Below are 13,730 nucleotides of genomic sequence, written 5' to 3'. Positions count from 1 at the left end.
GCCAGGCCATGCAGTGGTTGGGAGGATTGATGCTGGATAGAGACTTTGCCAGATTTCCCAAATTCTGTGGCAGAGCAGGCTGGGAGGAGCCAGGTTGCATGTACCATTTTCTAGGTATCAGGCAGGCGGCAGAGGCCCAGGTGTGAGCTGGAACAAGGAGATGCTTTGTGTAACAGAGGACCCGAGGGCATTTTTTTTTTTTTTTAAAGACAGAAATTAAATGGTTGGAATTACTGTGAGATAAGTTTAAAGGATCAACATAATTTCTTCTAAATTTGCTTTTAAGATGTTATTCATCTGAAAGAATTGATTTCCATAGCAATAGCAAAAGCTGGGAGTTGTTACTGCAGTGGTTTGGTTGTACGAAATTAATCTTGCTCAAATAAAACCTGCAGCCCCAGCTTGCATCTGGGCTGGCTTCACTCACGTTGAGTCCTCTTGCAGGAGCAGGCTCCAGGTGTTCTGCCTGCTTACAGCAACAACTGGCTAAATTGGCTTTCGTGAAACGTTTAACGGGTGTGCAACGTGAAATACCAGTATTGCAGTGTATAGCTTTATTAGGTGAGCTGCTGGAATTGTTTTCTGAGCTATGTTGATCCTTAGCACCGATTGCAAAATGGAACAGAAATTATTTATTAGTCCTTGGGAGCCTTAAGACAGAATAATACTTATTTGGCTGGAAACACAGTCAATCTTGTTATAGATGCTGCTGTCGCTTTTAAGGAAAAAACAAACAAACTGATTCTGTAATTGGTAGCAAATATTTTTGAAGTCTTCTGGCCGGGACAGGCATGCGTCTCCCTAAAGGGTGGAGATGCTTGAACGGCAGATCTTGGGGTTGTTCTGAATAAAACTTTAAATATGAACTAGGAAAGGGCTTTGTATTTCAAAAAGATAGATGTGCCATCCCCTAGCAGCAGTGGTTTACTTTCCAAGTGTTCCCAGTCCAGCAAAGCTACGTCAGATCCCAGTGACACCATGTTATTCCATCTTGGGAATCCCCAAAAATGGCTATTAAAAATATTATAAACAAAATCTTGCTTAGATGTGTTTTACTCTAAGTCATGAGGTTTTATGGCAAAACTTTCAAAATGGGAATGTTCGTGCTTTAAATTAAGCCTTGAAATATGGTGGTAGTTTTTATTTTAAAACCCGAGGAAACCAACCAGTTTTGTTTTTCCGCAACACAGTAGAAGGAATACGTGTCAAATATTTTAAGTTTCTGAAATTTTGCTTCTCCCAGGTCATAGAAAGAAAGAAAGAAATTATATCCCTTATAGTATTTCCTTCGGTATCTAGACCAAAAGTGTATTTGGAAAAGCAGTCCTTGACTCGCGAGGAAACCAGCCCCTGCTCTCCCTCCTCGGTGGGAAGTTACGGCTCAGGAGGAACAGGGTTCTGCTGCCGTTTTTGGGACAGATAGAGTTTCCTTGGGAGAAAACTTTGAGCAGTTCATGGATTTCTGGCTGCCTCACCAAGCCCTTCGCCAAGATGCTCCTTGAAGTTCAAATCAGCCTGGCACAAGAGCAGATTGCAGCAGAGAGACCACAGCAGAGAAGAGAGATGTGAATTTTTCCCATTTTTATTAAAAAAATAAAAAATAAAAAAAGGAGGAGAGGGATGTAGTAAGTAAACAGTCAATAATAGTAGTGCTCAAAAACCTAATTACTTTTGATATTTAAAAAAGAACCCACATCATTCAAAAGAGCAAATTTTAACCAATTTTACGGATTATGCCTCGAGTTGTGAAGGGTTTTGTTTGTATTGATCTCATCCAGGGGTGGAAACGGCTCCAGAAATGCTATTCTGGTCTGGCTCATGTTTGGCATAATATAAGGTCCGTTCCAGAAGTTTGGATACGTTCCTATTAATTTGCTCACAGAGGAGAACAACTCACAAGCTATTAGTGAAGAGGCAAAGTAAGTGCACATGAAAAACCAAGCCCAGCCCCACGCTTGATCATTTCAGTAGCATTGCTGCCCTGGCAGGCTGAGTGCCGCGGGAGGAACCACTGTGGTAACATGCCCCTTCCTGTGTTTCTTCCCTGGGTTCGTTTGTGTCATGGCTTGATGCACAGCAAGCTCACAGGCTGAGCAGAGCCACCGTGCTGCAGTAGCTTTGAACTGGGCTTAGTAGAACTGCAGTAGTACTACTGGAGTAGTGTAATATTAAAGGGCATCTTCTGAAAATTAACTGTATTAGGATGGTGTTTCTTGACTCATCTGACACGTCTCCGTTGTACGATTGGATCTCAGCCTGGTGACTTGGGGAAAGACGGCGTGGTTTTTGCTGTTGGCTTTCTCCTGTTTAATGGCGTAAAGCTGGGGAGAGCTGGAGTCTTGAGGAAAGCGATGGGGAAAGCGATGTTGAGTGTCAGCCTTCTGGTCAGGTTGCTCTTGGCTTGTCCAACGGACCCTTCCGAGCATCAGCTGAATAGGGAAAATGTTGGGTTAGCCGGGTCAGCTCGGATGCATGGGGCTCTCCAGCCTTGCATCCTTTAGTCTGACTGGCACATCTGTGTTCAGTATCCGATTCTGGCATTGGCAGAACTATCAGGGACTTTGGCTGAGATCTGGATTTGGCCTTTTTGGGGTTCAACTAGTTCTGCGTTTTTCGTACATTTCTGCGTTTTCAGCCTTTTGGCATTTGGTGATAAATGCCAGCACTTCATCCCGTTTGGTGAGCCGTGTTTAAATTGCTGAGATGATCATGAACCATATTTGTACCTTCCTCTCTCTGCTGCTGATACTCAAGTACCTGGTGCTGGGTTTGTTTGTGGTGTGGTTGGTTTGTTTTGTTTGTTGTGTGTTTTTTTTTTTTACCCAGGATCCAATCCTTTGAATAATTCAGGATTTTTGTTACAATTACCTGTATCCTTGTATCCAAACTTTGTTTCCTTCTCCGCTCCTGTACCCCTCTTCCACACTCATTCTGATTGTGTGTCTTGTGGTTTCTTGCAGTGTGTGCCGGCACCGAGAACAAGCTGAGTTCCCTCTCTGACCTGGAGCAGCAGTACCGGGCCCTGCGCAAGTACTATGAGAACTGCGAGGTAGTTATGGGCAACCTGGAAATCACCAGCATTGAGCACAACCGAGACCTCTCCTTCCTGCGGGTAAGCAGTCTTCTCTTGTGGGAAGTAGCCACGGATGCTAGGCTGGAGAAGGGCAGGTCTCTTTCCCACCAGCTCCACTGCAATATAAGAGGATAATAAAATGTCACAGATGTGCAGAGAACAAGAGCAATGTCATCGCTGTGACAGATGCTCTGGGTATGCGTCGTTTAGATTTATCCAGGACTCGGGGGAGAAAGCCGTGTCACTACACAGATAGGTGACATCTTGCAGGTCTCTATGGCCGTGTGTTGCCAGCAGGTATGGAGCAGGTAAGGTAGGGTTTAGGAAGGTCAGAGAATCATGCAGATAAGCACTGGAGTCTTGGAGAAGCTAATCCTAATAAAATATTATATATGGACTGGTTGATGGATTAAGCAAGGGAAGAACTCTGGGTAACATTTGTGGTGTGTTTAAGAAAAAGAAAAAAAAGGTGATTGCTGAACAAACATAAAATCCTCTTCATGTACGAGACTGGAGTTACATGCCTAATTGAATCTCCAGCATCCAGGGGAAGTCTGTGATAGATGAAGGCTCTCCTGCCACTGTGGAGCCTGGGTTGTGCGCTCCCTCAGCCCTCCTTACTTCAGATTTTGAGTAAGTGTCATGCTTTTGAGTTTGCGAAGGAACATTTCGGTGTGGTTTTTGCACTCAGGTGGGCATCTGAGGATGCTGCAGACGTTGTGGCTGCAATATGGAAGAAACTGGTGTGTAGCTAGGAGGGCCACTGTAGAAAAGGCAGCCCGGGGCAATATGCTTGCAGCTGGGCTGGTCATACTCTTCCATAGAAGTCATCAAGCCATGACACAGATAAGGGTTTGCACTGCTTGTATCGTATGGTATCGCTCGCGTGTCCTTCTGCAAAACGCTGATGTCACTTTCCAACATGAGTGTCCGTATGTAACTGGAATTCTCATGAAAAGCATGCGGGGGGAGCGGCAGGTTTAAATCCGGCAGCAGGAAGAGGGTGGCAGGAGTCTGCCTTGGCAGATTGTGTTACACTGTCGTTGGGTTTGCCTGGTCTGGGGTGAACCAGTGCTCAATTTCAGTTTGTGGAAACATGAACTTTCCATCACGGGCTGTAACAAAGGCAGAGCAGATTCTCCACCGGCATATTTAGCTCTGCTTCGTTTTAAATTTGTTGGGGATTTCACAGGATTTCCACTCTATACGTTGGCCTATATTTACTCAAAGCGTACACCAGGCTGCGAAAAGATCTGCAAGCAAAATTCAGCTACCAGATACGTCTGGAGTGAAGTTTGGGGTGCTAATTGCACTCAGACTAACAGGTTGCCTGTTAATTTGAGCGACGAATGCCTAGGAAGTAAATGCTATCTATACATTTCACAGTTGTGACAGGTGGGGAAAACACATATGCTTGTGCTCTGAAATAGATACAGCCTTGGTGCAACTGGACAAGCGGGTTTCTCCGCACTGGTTCGGGCATCAGCGGAGTTTCGGATGCCTCCTGAAACCCCTGGCTGAGCCATCGTGCGTGGCTCGAATTCATCACAAACGGTTCTCCCGCTTTGGCGTTCCTTCCTTCTTACGCTGCCTGCTGGTAGGTAGTGAAAGCAAATAATTTGGAAATTAGGGAATCAACGTTCCTTGCAGAGAGCTGCCATAAGCAGAGTGAAATATTGGTGGGAAGCGGGCAATAAAATCAGCAGCAAATGAGAGGAAGAAAGAAGGGCCTTGTGTAGAAAATGAACGTGCTTCGGTCACTTGTGCTTTTTGGTGACAGTTACTGTCACTTTTTTGTTAGTCGTATTATTTCTCTTACCTGAGACTGTTTTCTCACAGATGTCTCAACGAGAATTGGAACTTGAAACAAACCCCAGCAAACTGGAAGCCTAGTTAATATGATATATTGTAGTCATTAAAATAGAAAACCAAACAGAGGAGAACGTGTTCTTGGTGAGGCAAATAAATAAATAAACGTTGGCATATTTACGCCAATAATTCGACATTCATTAGTTAGGCAGTATTACTTGTTTTATCTTTTTAAAAATGATTTTAATGGCCAAATGAAGGTGGCAGATGGGAGATAATGGAAAGAAAGACTATTTGTCTCTCTCAGACTTAAGTATGGTGAACTCGTCGTGCAAGATGATGCTCCTCTAGGCTTCTCCAGTTTTCCTTAGTCTCTGTTGCAATAATTGCCCTCTTTCTCCACCAAATGGACTTCAGGTAGGCAGTTGACGTACCCCTGGCTTTATCTGCATGTCCAGCTAATGGGTGCTGCAGGTTTTTTTTCTACCTGCCTGTCCTCTTGTTAGTGCTCAGCTTAGCTGAGCAGCCTCTCACTCCAGGACAGAGGGAAGACCTAGCAAGTTAGGCATGCTGAGCCTTTTTATCATGCAATAATAAACTAATACCATAAATGAATTGAAGTGAAAAAAAACCCGTAATTTTATTTACCCTGCAGAGGAACATTAAAAGATCAGCATCCCATCTCTCATATTTATGTAGACATTTATTCCCTAAGTAGATTTGCTCTCTGTCTGTGACTTAGCTCTCTGAATATCTGCTGATTGACTAAAAAGGGCTGCTGATCACCCAAACTACTGCGCAGCCACTTAAACTTCCAGGCCTGCAAGCAAGTGCGTGGCTTTGAGGTCACGAGGAGCTTCATTCACGTAAGAAGAAACAACATATACTGGTGTGTTTTTCTCTAGCATTTTCGTATGTGTACAGAACAGGAGTACCAGTCTGCTGGTATAGGTTTGTGTATTTTATTTTTCTTCTGGTTGTGTTATAGTCTTGGTATTGCTTGCCTGTGGGTGGCCAAAACAAGGGTGAGCGATTGCAATGTGAAGCGATCCTCTGAGCGTGCTACCCTCCAGCTCTGTCAGCCTTCTTCCTGCTGCTTGGTGCTTCCCTGCACCTGGAGTCCTGGCAGAGGAAAGGAGCACTCGGTAGGAGGAGGAAAAAACTCGTCTAAGCCTGAAGCCCAAGTCCTGGGAAAGGCAAGATGTTTCTGACTGTAGGCTGGTAGCTGGTTTTCTTTGTTGTTCTCTGAGGCTCCACCTACCCGCAGAAAACGTACACTGGGCTAAATGAGTTTTTGGACTCCCACCACTGTAAGCTTTGGCAATGAAGTGAGACTTAGGTCAACGTAATGCGTTGCTACTGGAGTAGCCCCTCCCTGTTGTGGCCAAGGCACGCTCGCCACTGGCACAGGCTGCAGTAGGGAAAGGCACTTACCGTTTCCAAGAGCATGACTGAACTGGGCAGGACAAATAGTTGGGTAGAAAACAAGCCCTGAGAGCTCCCTTGTCCCTGTCATGTGTCCAGACTCACCCAGCAAGTCAGCAGTGATGGTGGGAAGAGGTTGAGCTCCATCTACCCCTGCTTCCCAACCTACTGGCATCCTTCAACTAATTACACTGGTCAGGTTTTTGCGCTGAGACTTGCTCCATGAAGCTAGATAAGCTGCTTGAGCTGGTGCGTGTCTTGAGCCTCGTCAAGGCTAGAGCTGAGATTTGTTTCCCTGCTTTGGATTTCGGCACGAGTACTGAGTAAAGATCAGATCATGCACTGCTTCACTGTTTGGTTTCAGAAGCGGGAACCTATTGTAGTTTGGCTCGACAAAGCTGACAGTTTGTATTGTGGATGGTTCTTATTTCTTAATAGCATCTCTGTATTCAGTTTTCAAAATAAAATACACAATTAGCGTACCACAGAACAACTTCTGCAAGCACTCTCGTTCTGTTAAACACATTTGGTAAACGAGAGTTATCTTTGACTAATCCCCAGGCTTTTAGCAATTCGCAGTCAGTAAATTGTCTTCTCGCGCGTGAATTTTATTTCACCAATTCAGATTATTTATTTTTCAAGACATGACCAAAGTTCTGTGCTGTTCCCTGCAATAACTCTCCCAAATGATTATGAAACTTCTTTCTAACCGCAATCAACAGCCTTCAAAAACGATCTGCCACCGCTTTATAAATTCTTTTCTCATTTACCTCTGTGGTGGCTCTGTAGCACCCTCAGCCACAGCTACGTTGGCAGCTCTCTGCCTGCCATCTAACAGGGTGGGTGTTTCATGGTGGGCAGCTTTAACAGCCGCTGCGGTTACTGCCAAGACATATAGCCCCATCTTCCCTTTGTCAGCATATATAACTGCCTGCTCGGTGAAAACCTGTGCCAGCCCATACTCATCGTTTTCCTTACAGTCACCTTTATGTTTTGTGCTGGATGGAATGTGGGAGTTTGCGTTTTATACATTTTTACTTCTGGTTGTGTTATAGCCTTGGAGGAAGACAGTGTCAGACAGACCCCTCTGGGAGGGGAGCACTGCCAGAGCAGCCATGGGAAGAGCTGCTTGCAAACCATGCTGCCTGACCCCTCAGCTTTCAGAGCTGCGTCTGAGTTAAAAAAAAAAAAAGAAAAAACTAATCTAATTTTTTTTTTAAAAAGCTTTTTAGTCTTTTATAGCAAAATGTGTCTAAGCAGACCCTTCTGAAAGCTCCAGTGGCAGAGCTCAGCAGAGATGCGTGCACAGAGAGAGCCTGCAGTCTGAACAGATGTGTTGGGAACAGGAGCGCAGAGACAGGAGGGTATTTGCCTTGTCCAGTCTGCTCGACAGATCACTGTGATGATACGTATGGCTCCTGAAGGCCTGGCAGCACAGCCCTGCATCCTCTGCTGCAGCAAAATGGTATCTTAATTCCCAGCTGACAGGCTTCTGTAAGGTCCCAGCTCAGTAGAAAGGGAATGTGTGGTGCAGTGCCTGTCAGGAGTCCCCAGAAAGACAGGCTACAGAGTGGCTGTGCCTATGTGGAGGGGGTTTTTCTCTAGAAGTGCTTGGAAAGCATTGCAGTCTGGCCCTACACCAGCACAGGGATTTTGGGGGGGTTCTCTAGGCAAAGCCGCCCTGTAAGCGTTTGTCCTGCAGTGAGTTGCATTAGGAGAGCCTTGCCAGCACGTGGTGTCCTTGGCTGGCAAGAGGCAAAGCGGCCCCCAGGTAATTACAGGCCTGGAAATCAAATATGTGTATAAATTTATTTCTTTGTGCTTGTCCCCCTAGTACCTTACCCGTTAGAAAATGGCACGTAAAGAGCCGAACAGAGTGCCAGCAGTGGTGCGAAGGGCAGGGCTGTGCGTGCCGTGCAAATCCAGGTGGCAAGAGGACACCCTTCAACTTGCTGCATAATACCTAGGGTGTCCTGCACACACGGTGGTAAAAGCAGCAGCTGTGCTGGGTGGGTCACGAGGCCAGGAGCATGCCAGGCCGTGCTTCTAGTGTGGACAAAATGTTTTACACCAGCCGTGATCAGCCGCCAGTTGTGTTGGATGAACCTGAGCCGTGGTTAAAGCGAGTTGGATCCCAGACTCCGAGGTGGAGTGGTGGCAGAGGCTAACTGCAAAAAGCATGTGTGGTACAGCTCTCCTCAGGGAGGACAGCTGCTTCTGCTGTTTCCTGTTGCTTTTGCAGAAATAGTAGCTTCAAATAATCCCAGTGGTTTAAACTGGTCTCAAAATGGCCAAGGCGAGGAACAGCCTGGGTTTGTGCGGGGTCTTACAGACCTGTCCTGCATGTTCCGAAGTGGGTGGTGAAAACAGCAAGCTCGTGGCGGGGAGTAGCTGAGTGTCAGGCACTACTCACGTTGCCCTTCTCCCTTGATGTGTGGGACAGCACCTGGGTGGTCGGTGCCAGGTCCCTGCTGTCGAAGGCGAGTATCACACGCCATGTAGTCCCTCACATAATCTCCCCCAGCTCCATCCCAACCCCACCGCTCCCAGAGCCTCCCAGCTGGTAAATAAAAGGCATCCAGTGCTTTCTGGCCTAAATGTGTTTGGAGGTGTTACCTATTTCTGTGCTTCAGTTGCTTATCCCCCTTGTGTTACGCTGGTAGGAGAGCATCCGTGTCTCCACAGCATCTGCTTTCCTGTGCTGTCCCAGTGGGACGTCTGTGATGCAGGTATGGCCTTAGCAGCCTCCCTGCCTCAGTTGCTCAAAACTCTCTCTTCTGATTTCAACTAGCCTGTCTGATTTCAACCAATTTTTGATAGAAACAGGACACGGCACTGCTCAATTTGTACCTCTGCCCAGGCCTCTTTGGTGTAAGCCTCCAGCTGCTGCTGGTGCATCTCCTCTGCTTGATGCAACATGGCAGCATAGGGACCCTGCCCACACCTCCCCTTCCATCCCCTCCAAAAGCTGCCGGCATGGACGCCAGCCTCCCATCTGCCTCCCTCCCTGCCTTTCTGCCAGCGTTCCCCCTTGCACCTGGCCACTCTTGCCTGCTCGGGGATGCAGATAATCCCAAGCAGCTGACAGCCACCCTGTCCTTGCCCTGCCATGGCAGCCCTGCTCGCCACCCAGCTATTTCTTGCAGAGCCTTTTTTTGACGTTGTTTACAAAGCCAGGAGCCTCCAAGCAGCCAGTGCTTTTGCTACTTCCCCCCAGCCAGATTTTGACTCGGGTTTTATACACCTCCCAGCCCTATTCTTGTATTTTTACAGTTGTCCAGGGCATTGCAACAGACAGTTAACTGGGCTAGAAGGCTCCTTCCTCTTCCATACACACCACCAACCTCCCCTCCTGGAAATAAACTGGAACACTGGCCTGCACAACCTCGCTTTCCTCTCTCGTCCTCTCCCTATAGCAATGCAACACCAGCAAGCAGCCCAGATCAGCTTGGCGGTGGAACCTGGGCTTTGCTTTCGGCTCAGAGAAACTTAGAGACTCTGCAAGCTGATACTCTTCTGCTTGAATTAAATTTTTAGCCTCTGCAAAACAAACACAGAAGAGAATTAATATACAATTAATCCTCAAGCTGGGTTTGCCAAGCCATAACCACATATAAGTACATTAGCTATTGCCCCATTAATTCAGCAATTATTTTTGGTGGCTTCCTGTGACAGATAGTGTTTGAAATAACCACTTATGTTTAAGAGGAGAGTTGTGTGCTGTGGAAACGCAGGCTCCTGTTTTGGCACAGGGATGGACTGTGAAGCGGCCCTTTGCGTCTGTGTGCCAGCTGCTGCGCGACTCCCCAGGAAGCGTTTTTTTGGGGAGGTTCGGAGAGGCTCCCCGCCGGGGCTCTGGGGGGACGTGGGGACAGATCCCGACCTGACGCCTCGTTTCCCCCCCTTTGTTGTGTTGGCAGCGGGTGAGAGCTTCCCCAGCTCTCCCGCAGCCTCTTCCCGCGTCCCCTTCAGCTGACGGGAGCATCCTTCAGCTGTGTCACACATGGAGATAAGAGGTAGAGATTTGAAGTCGAGGATGATTAAGGAGTCCCTTTAAATTGTCTTTTAGCATTTCCCTTCCAGCTCCCATTGTACGGGAGGCACCCCACCTCCAGCTGCCCGGGAAGCCTGCCTGATTCATGCGCGTGGCTGCGGTAGCAACTCTGGAGCAGGAGAGAGATGAAAGAACCTGACTTAAATTATTCAGAGTAACCCAGACGCGTGCACGCGCTCGAGATCGGTAATACCCTTTTTGCTTGCTGTTTTGTTCTCATGGCTGCAGAGAAGTCGTCCTTCATTATGCAGAGCAGAGCACTGGGGAGGTGAGGTAGGTAGGGTGGCTCCTCCATGCCCAGGGACTGCACCAGTCCTCCTTGTGATGTGAGGTGGGGATTTGTCCTTCTCGAAGGTCCTGCTGAACCTCATGAGCCCCTCCAGCAACTTTTGGGTGCTGCAGGAATGTCTGCAAGCCCAGGTGGATGTGGAAAGCATGGCGTGGGAGTGCTCCCACCTCCCAGGTGGGGTGCCAGCCACAACTGCAAGTGATGTTTGCTGTTTTGACAGTACTGCCACCCCCTTCCCAGCACCACTGCTGGGAGATTATGAGGTGCAAGAGACCCCAGTACCTAAAACATGCCCAGGACGTGAGGTTCACCTCTCCAGTTGGAGTGCTTTCCAGGTTTGGCAGAGGTAACACGGTGGATGGGTGCTAGCTGGTGGTAGCTCAGCCTGGGCAGTGTGTGGAGGATGTTAATGGTAGAGGAAAAGATTTGGAGGAGCTGGCAAAGTCTACCATCACCCTGGGAATGTCATGGGCAGGTCAGGGGGCTCTTTGCTTAAAGCATCGCACAGTCTGTGAGATGGATGCGTTCCTGTGCTTTGGTCATGTAGCATCAGCAATGGCCAGGAAGACCTTTCTCCTCCTCCTTCTTCTCCTCCTTAACTCAGATCTTGTTCCCTTCCTAACAGCCTGCTGTATTGGACTGTGCTCGGGGGTACCTGCTAACCCCAGCCGTTCCCTGTGTGACCAACGTGTGCTGGCGAAGCACGTTGCTCCTTGGGCGATGTCTGCTGGGCATCTTTGAGGTGCAGGGAAACCCCCTGCCCGGCTTTACCCCATGTTGGTTTGGGGCCAGCACTGTCACCTCGCTGGGCTGCAGTACAACCTGCCTTCACCTTCTCACAGCCAGCAGAGTGTCTGACAAACTGGTGGTTCTTTCCAAGTGGTCTTGTCACCCAGAAGCTTAGCCACCAATGAAAACACAGATCACGAGTTCGATTAGAAATGTAACTGTTGAGATTCACAGCTCTGTCTAGGCTTGTTATTTTTTTTTTTGTTAAATGTAGACTATTAACGTATTTATTTTTGTACCTTTAGTGTCTCATCAGACTCTTCCTTCTGGCTGTCTGTGAAGGGGTCTGACGCTCTCAGCTCCTGCGCATCTACAAAATACATGTGGCTAAGCCAGAACCCAGAAGCTGCTGTGATGAGCACTATAAAAACATTGGTAGTGGAGGGGAGGGCAGTATTGAAAATAAACCAATTTGCACCTTCTTAATTAGGCATTGTTTCTCTTAGAAGCTGATCTAAGCAAGGAAACCAGTTATGCCCTCCCTTTCAACCACCTTACGTTGTTGATGGTCTTACTCTTGTAAATGTAAACGTCTCCCCTTTGGATGCGATTGGAAATGCTGGCCTCATGGAAGTCGGAGTAAAGCTAATGATGGAATAAAGTTAAACTAACCAACAGGAAAAAAAAAACACACTAGTTGCAAAAACTTTTAAATTATAAATGGATTTATTAGTTTATAAAGCAAATAAGTAGTTTTCTTCCAACCACAGAAAGAAAGGTTATTTGGTGTAAATGATGAGGGCAATGATTTTCCATGTCTAGTCTTAACCCTAGCTAGGCGATGGCATAAACTCCACTGTGTCATAGGCGTTGCTCAGGTGTCATTAAAGCTAATTTATTCTCCTCTTTGTCCACCCGCCCTCTCGGATTTTTCTGTGGAACAGAGGTTGAAGTCAGGAGGCACAGACAGGTGTAGACAGGCACGTCGATACGTATGGAATTGTGGTGTAGCACCCACACCAAGTGGAAGTGTTTTATACTTTCCTTTGAGTGACATTTTTCTGTTTTCCTGAGCACTTAGGCAATATGCTGCCAATTTTTCCTCTAGCCCTCCCTCCCTCTGATCCCATTTTACTATGGAATGAAATGAAATTAAACAAACCGTCTGTCAGAGAGCTGAATAATCTTGCATTGTAATACACCAACTCAGAGTCCTGGATCAATGGGCTTGAATTGCTGTTAAAAGCCGTATGAAAGGGAAAGCAAGGTCTTTTGCTGTAAGCTGTGTCAAGGGGTGGAGGAGCAGAGGGACGGATGGAGGCTTAGCCAACAGTTTTTGTGCTAAACTGGATCAATTTTAAAGGTTTCCTCTGTAGATGCCTGCCGGAGGGCTTCTATAGTTCAGAAATGTCAGCACAATTGTGCAGGTTGCAGCATTCAGCAACAGCAACGCTCCCACCCCAAACCTGATACTAGCACTGGGCCATCTAATTACAGCCCCACGTGTGTCACGCAGGCATCCTCTCTTGGTGCCCAGGAACGCTGGGGCAGAGGGAGAGGTTGGCCTTCCTGAGCATCCACCTCAAAAATAGCATGTCAAGGGAGCATTTACAAGGATGTGTCCTAGCAAAAGCTGCTCCGTTGTGTGAGGCTGGTCTGGGGAGCCAGGGAGAGTGGAGGTGGCCAAGAGGTGGTAGTGGATGTGTCTTTCTGGCATTGAGATTGGGTTTGCTCGACCCAACGAGCAGCCAGCACGGACATGTTAACCGCATGCTGGCTCTAGAGTGCTGAATCCTACGGGGCAGGAAATCAAGTACTACTGACTTCTCAGGTGAGATGTCCGTGGTGTCAAATATCATCATGGAAAGGTGGCATTGGGAGGTTTTGGTTAAAATGCTGAGGACCTAGTTTAAGGCAGTACTTCTACAGGTGATTAAGCACAGCTGGTCTCATTGATTTCTGGTACTTGTGTTTGAAGTTAGGTAGAAGGGTAGTAGTGTCTGCACGCTGTATTGAACAGCGCATAGAGTATGTTTTCCCCCTTTGGTGGTCATTAGTCCTACTAGAGAGAACAAACAAAGTGCCTTGAGATACTGTCTGAACATAATAAACTTGATAATGTCAACAGGCGAAGTAGAAATATCATGCCAATTTTGACAAACCTGTGCTCTTTTGTGGAGGAAAAAGAACAGTGATAGCTTAATGTTGCTCACTGGAGAGAGAGGTTATAGCAAAAATACATTTTGTAAGAGTTTATGCTCGTGTTTTACGGAAACAACCTCAATGAGCTCGGGATGGAGACAAGACCCTCAAAGTAAACGCTGTTCAGTTTGGATAGGATGGAAGGGACA

At 47.2% G+C, this 13,730-nt stretch overlaps 1 protein-coding gene across 1 annotated transcript in view; it reads left to right on the top strand.

Moving 5' to 3' along the window:
* Positions 1 to 2,442: 2,442 nt before the first annotated feature.
* Positions 2,443 to 13,730, top strand: part of ERBB4 (erb-b2 receptor tyrosine kinase 4) — a 390,281-nt gene continuing 378,993 nt past the window's right edge. Inside the window, exons 1-2 of the mRNA XM_086615834.1 lie at positions 2,443 to 2,449; positions 2,961 to 3,112. Coding sequence (XP_086471960.1) covers positions 2,443 to 2,449; positions 2,961 to 3,112 — 159 coding nt within the window. The remainder of the gene's footprint in view (positions 2,450 to 2,960; positions 3,113 to 13,730) is intronic.

Source organism: Tauraco erythrolophus, chromosome 8 (genome assembly GCF_009769465.1).
Source record: "Tauraco erythrolophus isolate bTauEry1 chromosome 8, bTauEry1.pri, whole genome shotgun sequence".
Lineage (NCBI taxonomy): Eukaryota > Metazoa > Chordata > Aves > Musophagiformes > Musophagidae > Tauraco > Tauraco erythrolophus.
Note: the sequence above shows the minus strand (reverse complement) of the source record. Positions and strands in the feature narration are given on the sequence as shown.